This window comes from Podospora pseudoanserina, chromosome 2, assembly GCF_035222485.1.
Source record: "Podospora pseudoanserina strain CBS 124.78 chromosome 2, whole genome shotgun sequence".
Taxonomy (NCBI): Eukaryota; Fungi; Ascomycota; class Sordariomycetes; order Sordariales; family Podosporaceae; genus Podospora; species Podospora pseudoanserina.
Window position 1 is genome coordinate 3,466,924 of NC_085921.1, and position 11,882 is coordinate 3,478,805.

An 11,882-nucleotide genomic window follows, 5' to 3' on the forward strand; every position below is an offset into this window, starting at 1 on the left:
GACTGGCGAGGTTCTGGTGGGGTTCTTTGTGCCGGCTGTCACCGCCCGTAACGTTCTGGTGGTCGGCCTGGTTTTGGTGCTCCCGGCACGGTGGAAGTGGTGGTGGGCTGCTTTTGCCGGCCAGTCATGTTTTTTTGGCACTAAAATGTGGTGGAGACGTCGCGAAGACCCGCCACAGTGCACTGCCTGTTGCTTTGGGGGCTCTCTCAAGATTTGTTCTTTTCCACCATTGTTCGAGAACTGAGAAAACGGCTTCTGACATCCCACCACGCTTCCCTGATGCTCTAAAACCCTGCCGCCCAACCTTCAACCTTCACGCATACCTTAATAATAGGATATTCTCGTGAGAACATCGCCCAGACATCCATCCCGCCACTGACGCCAACTGCCACCCACCACCAAACCGCACCACCACCTCCAAAGGTCCTCGAGACGAAACAGCCGCCCGCCGTGTTAATCCTCCTCAACCCACACCTGACATCACCCACCTCCCTTTCCGCTCGCCTTCCCGTTCGAATAATACACCACTGTGAGCGTCACTGCGATTTAATCTGAGCACTTGCACTGCACCAATTTGTGCTCTCGGGGCTTCCAATAGTCGCCCTTCGTGTCTGTTGCACCACAGGCCGAACTACACCAAAGGTTGCTGTCGATCATTGAAGGGCGTGGCTGGTGCTTGCTCGCAAGCTGTAGACACTCTTTAGACACACCCTTTCCCCCTAGTACCGGTTTCCATCTTCTCCATGGAGAACATATGGAGTCGCCGCCCCGGGTGAGTATCTTTTTTTTTTCTTCCATCGTCTTCACTTTGTCCAAGCTGTTCGGCGGGGTCAACCGGAGCTGTCGTGCTAACGTTTTTGGATCACAAGTTCGAGCAAGCTCTCCCTCTCTACTTCCGGCTCCGGTCAGGGCGACAGCCCCTCTGGACGCAACAACTCTTTCAGGCGAATCGGCGGTGATAGCTCTTCGCTCCAGAAAACCAACCCCTTCAGTTCCATAACCACGCCGGGAGGCGGCTTGGCGTCACCTACAGGTGGCGCATCGAATGCCTTCGGCCTAGGATCTGGCGCCTTTGCCTCTTTTGGCTCGGCGAAGACCCCTAAGGCGACTGGAAATCCTTTCGAGTCGTCTTTGGGCGCTGCTGTCAAGACACCCGGTGCGGAGAAATCTGCAAAGGAGGGTGGCTTGGCTGGCAAGTCTGTCGGTCGGGTGGCATCCAACGCCTCCCTGCTTGACTCTGCCAGGACGTCAGGGGCGTCAGTCCACCGGCTGCGTGACAGCTGGGTGTTCTGGTTTCGCCCGCCCATCTCCAAGGCGAACGGGTTTATCGAGTATGAGAACACTCTGCACCCAATCGCCTCGGTTGATACAGCCGAGAACTTCTTCGGCGTGTACGGGCACTTGAAGCGGCCGTCAACGCTGCCGCTGGTATCGGACTACCACCTCTTCAAGAAGGGAATCCGGCCAATATGGGAGGACCAGGAGAACAAGGCGGGTGGCAAGTGGGTGGTGCGCCTCAAGAAGGGCGTTGCGGACCGCTATTGGGAGGACCTGCTGTTTGCCATTATTGGCGACCAGTTCGGCGAGGCCAGTGAGGAGGTTTGCGGTATTGTGGTGAGCATCCGTAACGGGGAGGACATCCTCAGCATCTGGACTCGTTCGAGTGGACAGCGGGTCCTGAAGCTCCGGTAAGTTTATATTTCTTGACAAGCTACACTGTTGCATCCTACTTATTCTGTCGTCACAGCGAAACTATGCGCCGAGTCCTGTCGATGCCAAATGACACCAAAATCGAGTTCAAGAGCCACGACACCAGCATCCAGCAGCGCACTGCTATTGAAGAGTCCCGGCGGGAGAAGGCGGCGAACAATCACCACGGTGACAAGCGCAACAACAAGCAGCAACATTATCAGCAGCAGTTGCAGCAGTCGAATGACGAACAGCAGAAGAACTTATAAGTACAGCCCTTTTGCAACCTTATGTAGCGAAGCGAGCGCGGCCTCGGGTCCCATCCTAGCGTATTATGATGGCCTACCGAAGAGAAATCCCAAAAGAATTCCGTCCGTGGACAAAAAAGATTTTCAGGCGTTGTTGTGTGTGTGTTTTCTCTTTCTCTCTTTACCATCTCTATGTCCTGTGTGTACCAACATCATTTCCGGTTTTGTCTTTTTCATCGAGCAAGCATTGTTTTTTGACAGTCATTTTTCTCAACTCGCCGTTTTCTCCTTCTGTTTGGACTTGTAGCAGTAGCAGGCAGGGATGATTGGTGCGGGCGGTGTAAGCTGTGATTTTTCACCTGGTGTGTGGGAGGAAACGGTCAGGGCGACAAAGGGAGAGCGGGTGGGTGGTGAATGCTGTGGGTTCAATGGTTGAAATGCGCGAAATGACTTTTGGGATATTCGGGAAGGGGGCGGGGGAAATTGTCGGGGAATGAATGGGCTGGGTTCATCATGCTTCGAGGGATCAAGGCGTGCAGCGCGTGATTTAGCGATTTTGCAAAAGCAGGAAAAGAAATATTTTGAAGTATGGGCTTCGTCATGTATGTTGCTGCTAGTGTTATTGCTGACAGGAAATATATGCTGTTGTCTTATCAGTAGGTGTCGGGTACGTCAACCGCCGATGATAACCGTCAGGTACTAGTTCTCATCCACATGTTAAAGTGTTTGGGAGTTGAATTTCTCTATGCAATTTTTATGTGCTATATTTCCCATGTTTGCTGCTTTTTCCTAGCTTTTTAACTGTTTCCGTACTGTAATCTGGTATCATCAATCATCTTCTACACCGTACCATTCAACCCCAACCTCTCCATCCCCCTCATCACTCCTAGTCACGCCATCCTCCCCTTCCCCTTCCCATTACTCCCCCCCTGCACCCTAGGCCTATCCCTCCTCTCCCAAACCTGCAAATACGTCTCCCCCAGATAAAGCAGCTCCTCCCTAATCTTCTCCACAAACAAATCCTGCGCCACCACCCACTCCCCCTCCCGGCTCTTGTCCCTCAGCTGTACCTTCCACGTCTTTTTTTCCTCCCCCACCGCGCTATCCGCCACATCTTCCTTCTGCCTCACCGCCTCGTGCACCACATTCGCGACCAAATCATACCATATCGGCTCCCCCGGCTGGCAGTGACTAGGATCAGGCTCAACATACGGCCCGACATCCAAATTCCTCGCGTCAAACGTCACAATCGTCGGGTTGCGCTCAGAGACAAACTTGTTTTTGGAAAAGCGCTTCACGTGAAAAACGAGGAACGGCGGGAGGGGGTGCATTAGTCTGTATCGCTTCCGCTGGGCGTTGAGTTCCTGGGCTTTCACGCCGTTGTATTTCGCCAGGAGTAAAGACAGTGGGACTTGAGGAATAATGTTGGCTTCTTGTTCGTCCTGAAACAAAGGCGCGGGAGGGAGGTCCAAGGTGAGGAGTAAGAACCGAGAGATGTCCGTTTGGACTTGGGTAGACTCTTCAAACCGTAACCTGTCACTCGCGTCGGCTTTGGCGGTGATGGCTTGGGATTCTACTTTTAGCTTTCCCTGAAAGATGTGCTGGATGGGGGAGGAATGAGGTTTTGTCTTTGAGCCGCCTAGGCCGAGGTGGAGGTTGTTGAGATACCATGATAGGAATTCTACCGGGTCGGATTGGGCCGTGAGGGTGAAGCGCTTGTTGGAGCGGAGGGAGATTTCTTGAAGGAGCTCGTGGGGGGAGACGTGGGATTTGAAGGCGCGAGGGTTCCAGATTTTGCGGAAGAGAATTGAGGTCCGTTTGACGAGCTCGTCGCGCTTGGAGAGGTCTTCTAGAAGGAAATAATTCCGTAGCGGGGAGACGTGGGAGAGGGATTGGACTATGACGTTGAGGTAGTCGTTTTCTTTGATGTTGTTCATTCCTACGAAACCGGGGGTGTATTCTTTCCCGAGGAGGGTTCGGGAGGTGCGAGGTTTGCGATCGAACTCGGCGACTTCTTGTCGGGTGTAGCGTGGATCGGAGACGTATTTGATGTCGTCGAGGGACTTGCTCATGACTTCGTATCCTTCGGGTAACACGTACACCTTTTGGGTGCTCATGTTGATGTAGACGTGGTGGTCCTCGTCGAGCGCGTGGAAATAGGCGTGTGACTTTGGGCCACGGCCTTGGAAGTATTTCCCGCATACTAAGCATGCGTATACGTTGATATTAGACAAGCTGATGGAACACAGCTTTTCGAAATCAAAGTCGAGGACGTTGCGATCGATGGTGTCGAGGTACAAGTCGTCGTAGCCTGCTGTCGGTGCAGCTTGTCTGATGGGCGCCTTTTCCTCCACTTCATCGTCAAAATCATCGCCCTCCTCCTCGTCTTCTATCCGTTGCAGTCCGTTCGTGTGGTTATCATCTCCGTTTGCGCTGGGGGTTAGGCTCTTGGTGTAGTCGTCGAATCTGGACTTCTTGGAGGCTGGTGAGCCTACTAGGTCCTCGAGAGCTTCTGACGCCTGACGCTTCGACATCTCTGTATGTTTGGTGTATTTATGCGACTTGGATGATGGTGCATGCCGTCGGCCGAACGCGAAATGCGCTTGTTGAGGCGTTGATGGACGTTGTCGTGCTTTTCCCCCAGGAGGACCGCGAAGTTGAGCATGGGCCTCCGGTCAATCAATTCAATCGTCGGAGCAGCCCCACCAAAGCTTTGGCCGCCACACCACCGTGGCACGGCCTTCGTGTGACGCTTGCCCAAATAGGCAGTTTGTAGACTAAATTTCCTGCCACGTCTCACACCAGAGAGGACGTTGATGGCTAGGGGATACAATGTAGGTATACTATGGTGGAAACTACTACGCTATCAGTCCTTGATCCCAACCTCCAACATCTCGGCCAGCAGATCCCACTTCACGGCTGCCTGTTCCTTGCTGGCCCTCGCCACGCCCCTGAGCCCCCCAGCAACGAACCTCAGGTGTCTCTCAAAATCACCTTGATACTCCTTCAACAAGACATGGTGCGGTTTCCCCTCGTTAACGTTTGCGCTCTGTTTGATTTTCCACTCCAGACCTTGGTTTTCCTTGTCCGAGTCATCGTCTTCGTCATTTCTTCTCTTTGGTTTCGGTGTTGATGCCGCACATTTGGCCTTGGCTTTCACTGGTGAGGTGTAAGGAGAAGAGATCACCGATAACCTTGTAATCTCATGTTCCTCCTTCTCCAGCCTCGCCATTTCTACTTTCTGCGCGTCTGCAACCTTGATAGCCAGATCGAAAATGTCCAGCATGCAGTCCCGAATAGGCTGCAATTTGGCACCATGGCATGCTTCATGGATGATTCTGTTCACAAAGTTGGCATGGGCTTTGATCATGTCGTCCACATCCCCCGCATCTCCCAAGTTAGCTCTTAGTTTTGCTGTGTTAGGAGCCAGCACGAGTGTCGTCAAGTAGGTAAGGATGGCGTCGCAGAACCAGAGGAGTTTCGTTCGCAGCATGTAGTATTGCCCCATTGGACCCGTCGCAGCCAGGCTTCCTCGGGGGTGGAAATTCTTAACTGGATGCTTCAAGACATGTATCGCTCTGCGGACCTGCAGCAAAAAGGTGAATATCGTCTGATATCCCCGTATTGACTCCTCTGTGACTACAATCTGCACTGGCCAGTTCAGACGACACCCAAGACGGATAGCGGGAAGGTTGACTCGAACAGAGCTCCGGCCAGCAATGGCACTGTGAACAACGGTACGAGGATCGATTTCGGCAAAGATGCGGTAGTTGTCGATAGATGCCGAGAAAGCCTCCTGAGCAATCTCGGTCAATGTAAAACGATCTTTCCAGCTGCTGCTAAAGTTGTCGAGGTGTCTGAAGACAGCCGAGGCCAAGGCGTCGGATTTGGAGCCGTCCGACATGAGGTATACTTCTTCAAGCATGTCTAGACTCTGGAGCAGTCCATAAGAGTTGTAGAGTAGCTCTTGAAGAGTGGCCGCTGCAGTGTGGTGCTTGCTCTGGATCCAAGCATCAAAGGCGGCGCTGAAGAGCTCCGAAAAGGGGGCGAACTCCAGGTGGTCTGGGCAAACAGTAGCAAAGTCCATCTTGGGTTCGTCTGTTGCTCGGTATTTGCTGGCGGCCGCATGTCGCTTCATGTTTTTCAACACCACAATACTTTTGCCCGCAGTGAATATTCTGTGGATAGCAGGTTTGAGAAAACGCGGTGCGTGCAGGTGGCCTTCTGGGGAGCGCAGCATGTTGAACTGTCCCTTCCAAATATGAGGCAACGGAAGCTTGGTAGAGGACTCCGACACAAAAAATGTTCGGTCCCCGGGCAGAAGTCTTCCTTCTTCCATCCACAGGCGAATTGGCTTGAGATAGACCTGAAAACAGTCGAGAAATAAACCACCTAAAAGATGGTAGGTGTCCCGGTGCGCTTGGAGCTGAGCCATCCCCACCGCATCGTATAGTAGCTCAAGATATCTGAAGCCATGAGTGCTGCTTTCCTCCTGAAGCTGGCGGATGATATCCGAGAGCGCATAGAGTGGTTTCAGAATCGGCTGCACTTCGGTCAAGATGCCCACCAAGCTCACCACCATATCCTCCTTAATCGCAACATATCTGCCTTGAATTCTCGCCAACTTTCCGTCGAGCGAGGTCAGGGCCTTTTGTAGAGAACTCTCAAAGACCTGCAAGAGAGGCGACTGTGCTTTCCTTTTGGAAAAGGTTCGTAAAGGTGCGAGCTTACGACCGCACTCAGCAAAGGAGTTAAAGAGAGCGGTTGATGCTTCCGTTGAAATCCCCTGGAGCTGGTAGAGCGGATTTGGGCTACAGTCTGCATCGAAAAAGGTTGTCGGTAAGCCACTAAGCATAAACAACACCTCTCGGAGCAACTGCAATGTTGATATGGTCACTTTTTCAGGCTGTTCTCCTCCATTTTTTGTTGAAGCGTCTCGCCATGACAGTGCTTCCCTGACTTGTTGCAGCAGCTCTTCTCCTTGGGGTTTGAACGCACTGTCCAATGCTGTGCGTGGTGCTCTGTCGTCTACCGAGGAAGCTGATGTGAGTGATTCAACGGAAGCGACCGTTCTGAGGTCGGCGACCTCTTCGTCGTCACTTGAATCTGGGGCGTGGCGGTTGAAGAGCCAAATGTCTCGTTCCTGTACCCAACCATCTTCTCTGGCAATGTCTTTCCATGTTAACTTTGGTGGGGGTATTTCCTCGGGTTCAATGAGCGCGTCAAGCGCAGTGAGGTCAGTCTTTTGAGCCGGCTGGTCGGCGAGCTCGAGGAGAAAGTGGAAGACATCAGGCGTAAATTTGTTGTGGTGCGGTTCCAGTGCCTCGAGTCGCTTGCGAAAAGCATCTGCAAGTGCATCCCTTCCAACGACACGGAAACGTTCCTCCAGGCCCTTGAGTCTGTCTTCGACCTCAAACTGATTGGTCCTAAGATAAGTATGGTTGCGAAGAAGACGGAGAACAGCCTCCCGAAAAATATCTCGGGTCTCTTGATCAGACTTATGTCGTGTTAGTCAAACTGAGGATCACAGCCAAGCCTTGGTGGAACTTACTTCGGGAATCCCAACGATGGCGTCCACCAGTTCATCGGTCGAGGCCCCCAGTTGCGCGAGAAAAGCCATGCTGGTCTTGTCTCCCTAAGCGGAGCATTCTGCCAACACGGATTTCAAAAACCCAGATGCCGCCTCAAGGTCAAGGGGTGGATGCAGGCTCCGCGCTGGTTCACTGTCCGGGGATGTTTTGTTGTTTTAAGCTTTCTTGGGTGGGACGCGAAACGGGAGACCACTTTACGCGGTACCCTAGTTACATGCTGAAGTGGTTTGGGAATAACCGACACGAGATGCTGCAACACCACACCTTGTGTTCCAAGTCCACACGAGGTAACGTGATGGAAAAGAGACCAGAGGCTCTCCAATGCGAGGCTTGTGATGTTTATATCTTTTTCGACTCAAAAGAGAGTTAAAAATCGTCAACTGGTCAAAGTCTTCCAGAAGACTTGAAGAACCCTACGCACGGGCCACGAAGATAAGAGCTGATCGTTGCTTATCGCTGACATCAAACCGCCTGCCGCCCCTTTTCGTGAATTTTTCGGCCCGCATTTGGTTCCACTGCGCTGGGCGCTGCTTTAATTGCCATCCACCCAGTCCAACGTGCCGAAGGGACCAGCCAACGGCTGATTTGAACGACGCAGCTCGGGTTTGGCGTCACAACCATCAACCAACAAAAGACACACTCGACCGACGCTTCAAACACGCCGTCACGACCATTTTGACCTTTCTAACACCGAAATTACATCACAGGCTCCAAGGCCGTATTCACCAGCAGTTGACACCGATACGAGAACCCCACGACATACCGACCCCTCGGCGGATTCGCAAGGATGGCCATTGCTCGCCCCGTAAGGGTCCTGGGCTTTGCGGCCGTGGTGATGTGGTTCTTCTTCATCTGGCAGGTCCTGAAGCCGACATCACCACCAAAACACAAGGCCAAAGAGATCATCAAGTCATTCGAACGAGATCCAAACCTAGACCGTACGCCAACCCCATTTCCGATACACCATGGCATCGCGCGCTGACACTGCTATCAAACAGCAACGGGAGAGCCAGAAGGCATTTTAGTTCACGCATCCGAGGAATATGCACCCGGCCCCGCGGGCACCGCCCGAATCAATGCCACCCTACTTGCCCTCGTACGAAATGAGGAGCTCAACGACATGCTCTCCTCCATGCGCGACCTCGAAAGAACATGGAACCACAAGTTCAACTACCCCTGGACCTTCTTCAACGATGTCCCTTTCACCGAAGAATTCAAGAAGAAGACGCAAGCTCTTACCAAAGCAGAATGCCGCTACGAACTCATCCCGAAGGAACACTGGGCTGTCCCCGAATGGATCAACATGGACCTCTATAAGGAATCCACCCAGATTCTCAAAGAAAAGAAGGTCCAATACGCCGACATGATTTCCTACCACCAAATGTGCCGCTGGAACAGTGGCCTCTTCTATCACCACCCTGCTTTGGCCAATACGCAGTACTACTGGCGCGTGGAGCCCAAGGTTCACTTCTTCTGTGATGTCGACTATGACGTCTTCCGCTACATGCAGGACAACAACAAGACCTACGGCTTCACCATCAATCTTTATGATTCTCCCGACTCGATCCCTACTCTGTGGCCCGAGACCCTGAAATTCATTGCCGAGCACCCCGAGTATGTTCACGAAAACAACGCCATGGACTGGCTGACGGATAAGGTCCGCCGGCCAGACCATAACAAGAAGGCTAATGGATACTCGACTTGCCACTTCTGGTCGAACTTTGAGATTGCCGACATGAGCTTCTGGAGGAGCAAGGCGTATGAGGATTACTTCAACCACCTGGACCGGACTGGAAATTTCTTCTACGAGAGATGGGGTGATGCGCCGGTGCATAGCATTGGACTGGGATTGTTTGAGGATAAGAGCAGGATCCACTGGTATGTTGTCACTCTAATGGTTTTTGTGGGATATACGCTGACGAGTGACCGACAGGTTCCGCGATATCGGATACCAACATATCCCCTTCTTCAACTGCCCCAACTCGCCCAAGTGCAAGGGCTGTGTGACGGGTCGCTTCACGGACGGAGAGTCGTTCTTGTATAGAGAGGACTGCCGACCAAACTGGTTCAAGTTTGTCAGTCAAGGGTGATGAGCCTGACGATAACGTGGCTGCACTGTATACATTTTGATCATCGAGATCCTTGGCTTCTCTGGGACGGGGGTTTTATTTTGGATTATGACTATAATCATGCACTCACACGCCACACAGGGGAAGGCATTTGGGAAAGACTGAGCGACAAAACAGGTGTCTGGCGCAAGCGGGGATTTTGACTGGTTTATTGGCTATTCTAATGAGGCTGTTACATATACATACTACGCAAAAGGGGGGTAACGTTAGGAGTGGAAGGGAGGCTACACGGTTTGGTGTAGAGGGCAACAAAGAATTATGCAAGAAGTAAATGCATACAGCATGCTGTGTGAGAGAGGGGCTTCACTGTTCATGCTTTACTAGGTTAAATAGAAGAAAAGAAGATGCGACAACCAAACCTGGCTAATGACGTCTCTCTAGAGCTCGCCATACACGTTGACCACCCCACTGGTACCCCCAACACAGAACTGGTTCCCAAAACCCCCTTCCTTCCACGCGATACAACTAACCACATTCTTCCTCGCCTTTTCTTTCCCATCTCTCCCGATAGTAACCTTTTTGTTACTGGCATCACCACCCCAAGGCACCGTCACCGTGGCGACCAGCTTTCCAGTGAGCAAATCCCACGCCCAAATCTTGCCCTCCTCCTGACTGGTTGTTCCCGTCACCCCCGCCGCCTCGGAAGTGAGCTCATCCCCCGCAACAACATACCTCTCCTTCCCACCAAGACAACTCTGCACTCTTAATTCAGTGTTTTTCCAACCCGGGTGCTCGTACGTCTTTAAGCAAGTCCCATCCCGGCGATCAAACAGCCGCATCTTGCTGTCCAACCCCCCCACCAGCACCGTTTTTCCATCTTTAGACAAACTCAAGCTCGTGACCGGCGTGCCAATGACATCTGTGGTACATCGTCCCATACGAATGTCATAACTCCTCACTCTGCCGTCTACGCTCCCGGTTATGACCTCTGGGTTCCCATTTTGGGGGACAGCAAGAGAAGTGATCGCGTCCTTGGCGTCGCTCAGTACTTGGACAGGTTTGTTGCTGTTGGATTTGACGTCCCAGATTCGGACGGTTGTGTCGTGGCCGCCGGATATGACGAGGCTGTCGTCGTGGCCGGAGAAGAGGACTGCGTTTACGCGGCCGGTGTGGGAGTGGGCTGTGGAGGCTGAGCCGAGGCGGCGGAGGGGGAGGGCGGTGGTTACGTCCCAGAGGAAGACGGTGCGGTCGCCGCCGGAGGAGGCGAAGCGGTCGTTGAGGGAGGAGACGCTTAGGGAGAGGACTTCGTAGGTGTGGGCGCCGGTGTAGGTTTGGATAAGGCGGCCGGTGGGGGGTGAGTTGGGGAGGGGGGAGGGGGTGGTGGAGGTGGGGTTGTAGAGGCGGATGGAGCGGTCGGAGGAGCCGGTTAGGATGTAGGTTGAGGGTGGGGAGGAGTAGGTTAGGGCGTGGATGGGGCCTGGTGAGGGGGTCAGTAAGTGGTTTCTTCAAGGGGAGGCGGGTCATGGTCGTTGTGAATGTCTCTGTCTGTCTAATCGGCGTGTTGGCGGGTATTCGTGAAGGGGATGAGGGAGAATCAGCATTGAATATGGGGGGGATGAGTGGCCCTAAGACAGCGATGATCTCAAACTGTTCATCGTGGACAGTCAGATAGCTCAAGGCTTGAAGTGGGGCTCAGCTCATGTAAGCCCATAGGGAGATGCAGTCAAGGGGGATCAATGTTGTGTGTAAGTACACAGAAGGGTGTCATCAAAAGATGATTTGTTACCTACCATTGGACCCGACAAGCTGGGCTACAGGCCGTGTGGGAAATTCAGACATATTTCTTGATATCCAGATGTTCTTCAGTCCCTTGGCGTGAACCTCCACCACCAGTCGCCCCCCAAGCCGCTATCACTCCCTCCGAAGCGCAAACCAAATGATGTGTAATACTAAAGAAGCTGCCACTTTTGTTTGATAAAAAATATGCTGGTGTGGTATCCAACCAAGGGCGCCGTTCTCTTCGGTATGTTGACCTGGTTTGGGTTTAGTGATGATACGATTGAGCAGGCCTTGCACGCGATTACAGAGCTTTCGTTTGTAAACACATCCGGAGCGGTATAGACGGGTTTGTAATCATCAGCCGGATGACTATTGCAGAGACAGTTTACCGAATGGGTGGGTGAGATGGTGGTGTGTGTGATACAAGTCGTCAACATGTGAGGTCGTTGTGGGACCCCCACTTTTCTGTGAACTGAGCGCGGTTAAAAGTGGGGCCGTTCAGCTCT

General features: G+C 52.7%; 5 protein-coding genes across 5 annotated transcripts; 2 read left to right on the top strand and 3 right to left on the bottom strand.

Moving 5' to 3' along the window:
- The first annotated feature begins 184 nt into the window (after window positions 1–184).
- Window positions 185–2,596, top strand: QC764_209170 (uncharacterized protein). Its single transcript, XM_062944622.1, has 3 exons — window positions 185–772; window positions 870–1,688; window positions 1,748–2,596. Exons 1-3 carry the CDS (start codon window positions 744–746, stop codon window positions 1,956–1,958), a joined length of 1,059 nt encoding a protein of 352 aa, XP_062803474.1. The 5' UTR covers window positions 185–743; the 3' UTR covers window positions 1,959–2,596.
- Window positions 2,597–2,827: 231 nt separating this feature from the next.
- On the bottom strand, window positions 2,828–4,471 carry ubp10 (Ubiquitin carboxyl-terminal hydrolase 10; the record flags this gene model as incomplete). Its single annotated transcript, XM_062944623.1, has 1 exon — window positions 2,828–4,471. The coding sequence occupies one exon, from the start codon at window positions 4,469–4,471 to the stop codon at window positions 2,828–2,830; it is 1,644 nt and encodes a 547-aa protein (XP_062803475.1).
- Window positions 4,472–4,803: 332 nt separating this feature from the next.
- Window positions 4,804–8,024, bottom strand: QC764_209190 (uncharacterized protein; the record flags this gene model as incomplete). Its single annotated transcript, XM_062944624.1, has 2 exons — window positions 7,489–8,024; window positions 4,804–7,434 (listed from the first exon to the last, which is right to left on the bottom strand). The coding sequence occupies exons 1-2, from the start codon at window positions 7,555–7,557 to the stop codon at window positions 4,804–4,806; spliced, it is 2,700 nt and encodes an 899-aa protein (XP_062803476.1). The 5' UTR covers window positions 7,558–8,024.
- On the top strand, window positions 7,900–10,013 carry KTR4 (putative mannosyltransferase ktr4). Its single transcript, XM_062944625.1, has 3 exons — window positions 7,900–8,466; window positions 8,527–9,406; window positions 9,462–10,013. Exons 1-3 carry the CDS (start codon window positions 8,316–8,318, stop codon window positions 9,616–9,618), a joined length of 1,188 nt encoding a protein of 395 aa, XP_062803477.1. The 5' UTR covers window positions 7,900–8,315; the 3' UTR covers window positions 9,619–10,013.
- Window positions 9,944–11,838, bottom strand: QC764_209210 (uncharacterized protein). The gene is made up of 2 exons (XM_062944626.1): window positions 11,388–11,838; window positions 9,944–11,074 (listed from the first exon to the last, which is right to left on the bottom strand). Exons 1-2 carry the CDS (start codon window positions 11,434–11,436, stop codon window positions 10,035–10,037), a joined length of 1,089 nt encoding a protein of 362 aa, XP_062803478.1. The 5' UTR covers window positions 11,437–11,838; the 3' UTR covers window positions 9,944–10,034.
- Between the last annotated feature and the right edge of the window lie 44 nt (window positions 11,839–11,882).

Bases quoted from the DNA above. Each gene is read 5' to 3' on its own strand.
- KTR4 (XM_062944625.1), top strand. From the start codon at position 8,316: ATGGCCATTGCTCGCCCCGTAAGGGTCCTGGGCTTTGCGGCCGTGGTG. The intron at 8,467-8,526 runs GTACGCCAACCC...GCTATCAAACAG, and splicing joins ACGAGATCCAAACCTAGACC to CAACGGGAGAGCCAGAAGGC. The intron at 9,407-9,461 runs GTATGTTGTCAC...AGTGACCGACAG, and splicing joins GATAAGAGCAGGATCCACTG to GTTCCGCGATATCGGATACC.
- QC764_209170 (XM_062944622.1), top strand. From the start codon at position 744: ATGGAGAACATATGGAGTCGCCGCCCCGG. The intron at 773-869 runs GTGAGTATCTTT...TTGGATCACAAG, and splicing joins ATATGGAGTCGCCGCCCCGG to TTCGAGCAAGCTCTCCCTCT. The intron at 1,689-1,747 runs GTAAGTTTATAT...CTGTCGTCACAG, and splicing joins CAGCGGGTCCTGAAGCTCCG to CGAAACTATGCGCCGAGTCC.
- QC764_209210 (XM_062944626.1), bottom strand. From the start codon at position 11,436: ATGTCTGAATTTCCCACACGGCCTGTAGCCCAGCTTGTCGGGTCCAAT. The intron at 11,075-11,387 runs GTAGGTAACAAA...CCCCCTCACCAG, and splicing joins CCAGCTTGTCGGGTCCAATG to GCCCCATCCACGCCCTAACC.